The following is a 2,500-nucleotide window of genomic DNA, read 5'->3' on the forward strand; positions in this document are numbered from 1 at the left end:
ATTATTCTTATTATCATTATCATTATTACGATTATTGTTATTATTATTATCATTATTATTATCATTAACATTATCATTATTATTATTATTATTATTATTATTATTATTACTGATAATAATGATAATAATGATGAGAATAGTAATAATAATAATAATAAGAAGAACAATAATGGTCATGATAATAACGATTATGATGATGGTGATAATGATGATAATGATCCTTAATAATAATAATAATAATAATAATAATAATAATAATAATAATAATAGAAATAATAATGATAATAATGATAATGATAATGATAATAATAATAATAATAATAATAATAATAATAATAATAATAATAATAATAACTAATAATAACAATACTAATGATTATGACCGTGGTAATGATATCAATAATGATAATAGTAATAAAGATAATGATAATAATAATAATAATAATAATAATAATAATAATAATAATAATAATAATAATTATGATAATGATAATAAAATAATAATTATAACAATGATAATAATAATAACGATAATGATATCTCTTCATAATTATAATCATATTCCATTTTGATTGGATTTTTTCTGAACTGTCATTCTACATCATCATAAGCATCTTGACTGAATGTCCTCACCCCCTTTCTGTCCCCTCCCTCGCAGGGCGTGACGACCCCCGCTACCCAGGCGCTCCTAGCGGGCTGGGCGCCCCCCATGGAGAGGTCGACCATTTCTTCTTTTGTGTATGCAGGTAAGCCGTTTTACGTTTTGGCGGAAACCAATTGCGATCAATCAGCTTATCAGATTTATATGGTATATGTGTGTGTGTGTGTGCGAGTTTTTTTTCTTTTAGATATAGCACTATGTTCTTAGTAGTTCTGAAGAAGAGGAAATTGCCCTTAATTTGTATCATGGAAAATCTAATATACATTATTTTTTCAAATTTATACATTACTGAATGTGAATATATTTGTTTCTCTTGTGCCTTTTCATAATCAATGTCATTACCAATAAGATTTAAAGGTGATACATTGCAGCCAGTACTGGTATTCCCCTTAAATAAATCTATTTATTTTTGAAATTGAAATCTGTGTTACTGAGTATGACACTGGTCTTGAAACAAAAATATCTTTATCGTTTCTCCCTTCACCGTCACTCTATTTCTTTACGTTTTTATTAATCACTTCTCTTCTTTCTCCTCCTCTTTCCTCTTCATGCAGGAGCACCAGCGGGAACTATCGTGGCCTTCCCCGTGTCTGCCTTCATTATCGAGACGATGGGCTGGGAAGCGGTGTTCTACCTGCAGGGAACTCTCGCCCTTCTGTGGTGCATCGGCTGGTACTACGTCGTTACCGACTCGCCGAAGGACTTCCACTGGATCTCCGACGACGAGAAGCAGTACATCACCTCCTCCATCGGCATCAGCAAGGATAAGAAGGTGGGTGCGGTCGTGTCTCTCTGCTTCTCTCTTGGGGTTTCAGTCTCCTTCTCCTTTCTTTCTTTCTTTCTTTCTCTTTTCTCTTTTCTCTTCTCTCTCTCTCTCTCTCTCTCTCTCTCTCTCTCTCTCTCTCTCTCTCTCTCTCTCTCTCTCTCTCTCTCTCTCTCTCTCTCTCTCTCTCTCATTCTCTCTGTCTCTCTTCCTCTCGCTCTTTCTCTCTCTTTTTCACTATTCTCTCTCTCTCTCTCTCTCTCTCTCTCTCTCTCTCTCTCTCTCTCTCTCTCTCTCTCTCTCTCTCTCTCTCTCTCATTCTCTCTCTCTCTCATTCTCTCTCTCTCTCGCTCTCTCTGAATACTAGCAGTAGGTTCTTAACATTTACATAACAATCGCGTAATAATACATCAGCGTCTAAGGAATTCCTGCCACAAAGCATGTTTACAGTAGCGATAACAACAATAACAATGATCAGAAATCAAGATAAAACATATAATAACAGCTCCCATTGTCTTGCAGACTCCGCCCACCCCAATAAAGCAGATGGTGACGTCACTTCCGGTGTGGTCCGTGATCATCTCCGCCGTGGGAAATAATTGGGGATTCTACACTTTGCTGACTATCGTGCCACAGTACATGAAGACCATCATGCACAAAGACATTAAGACGGTGAGTCAAGTATTATCGTTTGTCGTAGTGAATCACGCATTTATGTGTTGTGTGGGCAATCATGTATAACTATACTAATTACCGTTGAGAAGATTAGTGTTAATGCCGAAACTTTAGAACTGTAATTAACTGCTTTTCATATTCCCATAGAACGCGATGCTGTCAGGCCTGCCATATGTGGGCATGTGGGCGTGGTCTCTGGTCGCAGGCGTGGCTGGTGATTGGCTAATGAGAAGAAGGAACGTCCGTACTGTTGTTGTCAGGAAGACTGCCAACACCATAGGTAAGTCTGATTAGGGGATTCATTAACCTTGTCATTCAAGTTCTGATTGTTGTTGCTGTCTTTATTCATATTCTTTATCGTTACCATTAGTATCACTATCACTATCACTTGTAAATCCGTA

The 2,500-nt window shown here is 36.2% G+C and overlaps 1 protein-coding gene across 1 annotated transcript in view; it reads left to right on the forward strand.

Annotated features, from left to right (window-relative positions):
* The window catches only part of LOC125043826 (putative inorganic phosphate cotransporter), a 26,631-nt gene that overhangs the window by 17,610 nt on the left and 6,521 nt on the right, over positions 1 to 2,500 (forward strand). Inside the window, exons 4-7 of the mRNA XM_047640150.1 lie at positions 659 to 746; positions 1,216 to 1,433; positions 1,947 to 2,096; positions 2,247 to 2,379. Of these exons, the coding sequence (XP_047496106.1) occupies positions 659 to 746; positions 1,216 to 1,433; positions 1,947 to 2,096; positions 2,247 to 2,379 (589 nt within the window). The remainder of the gene's footprint in view (positions 1 to 658; positions 747 to 1,215; positions 1,434 to 1,946; positions 2,097 to 2,246; positions 2,380 to 2,500) is intronic.

The sequence above is a fragment of the Penaeus chinensis genome, chromosome 34 (assembly GCF_019202785.1).
Source record: "Penaeus chinensis breed Huanghai No. 1 chromosome 34, ASM1920278v2, whole genome shotgun sequence".
In the NCBI taxonomy this organism is placed as follows: Eukaryota; Metazoa; Arthropoda; class Malacostraca; order Decapoda; family Penaeidae; genus Penaeus; species Penaeus chinensis.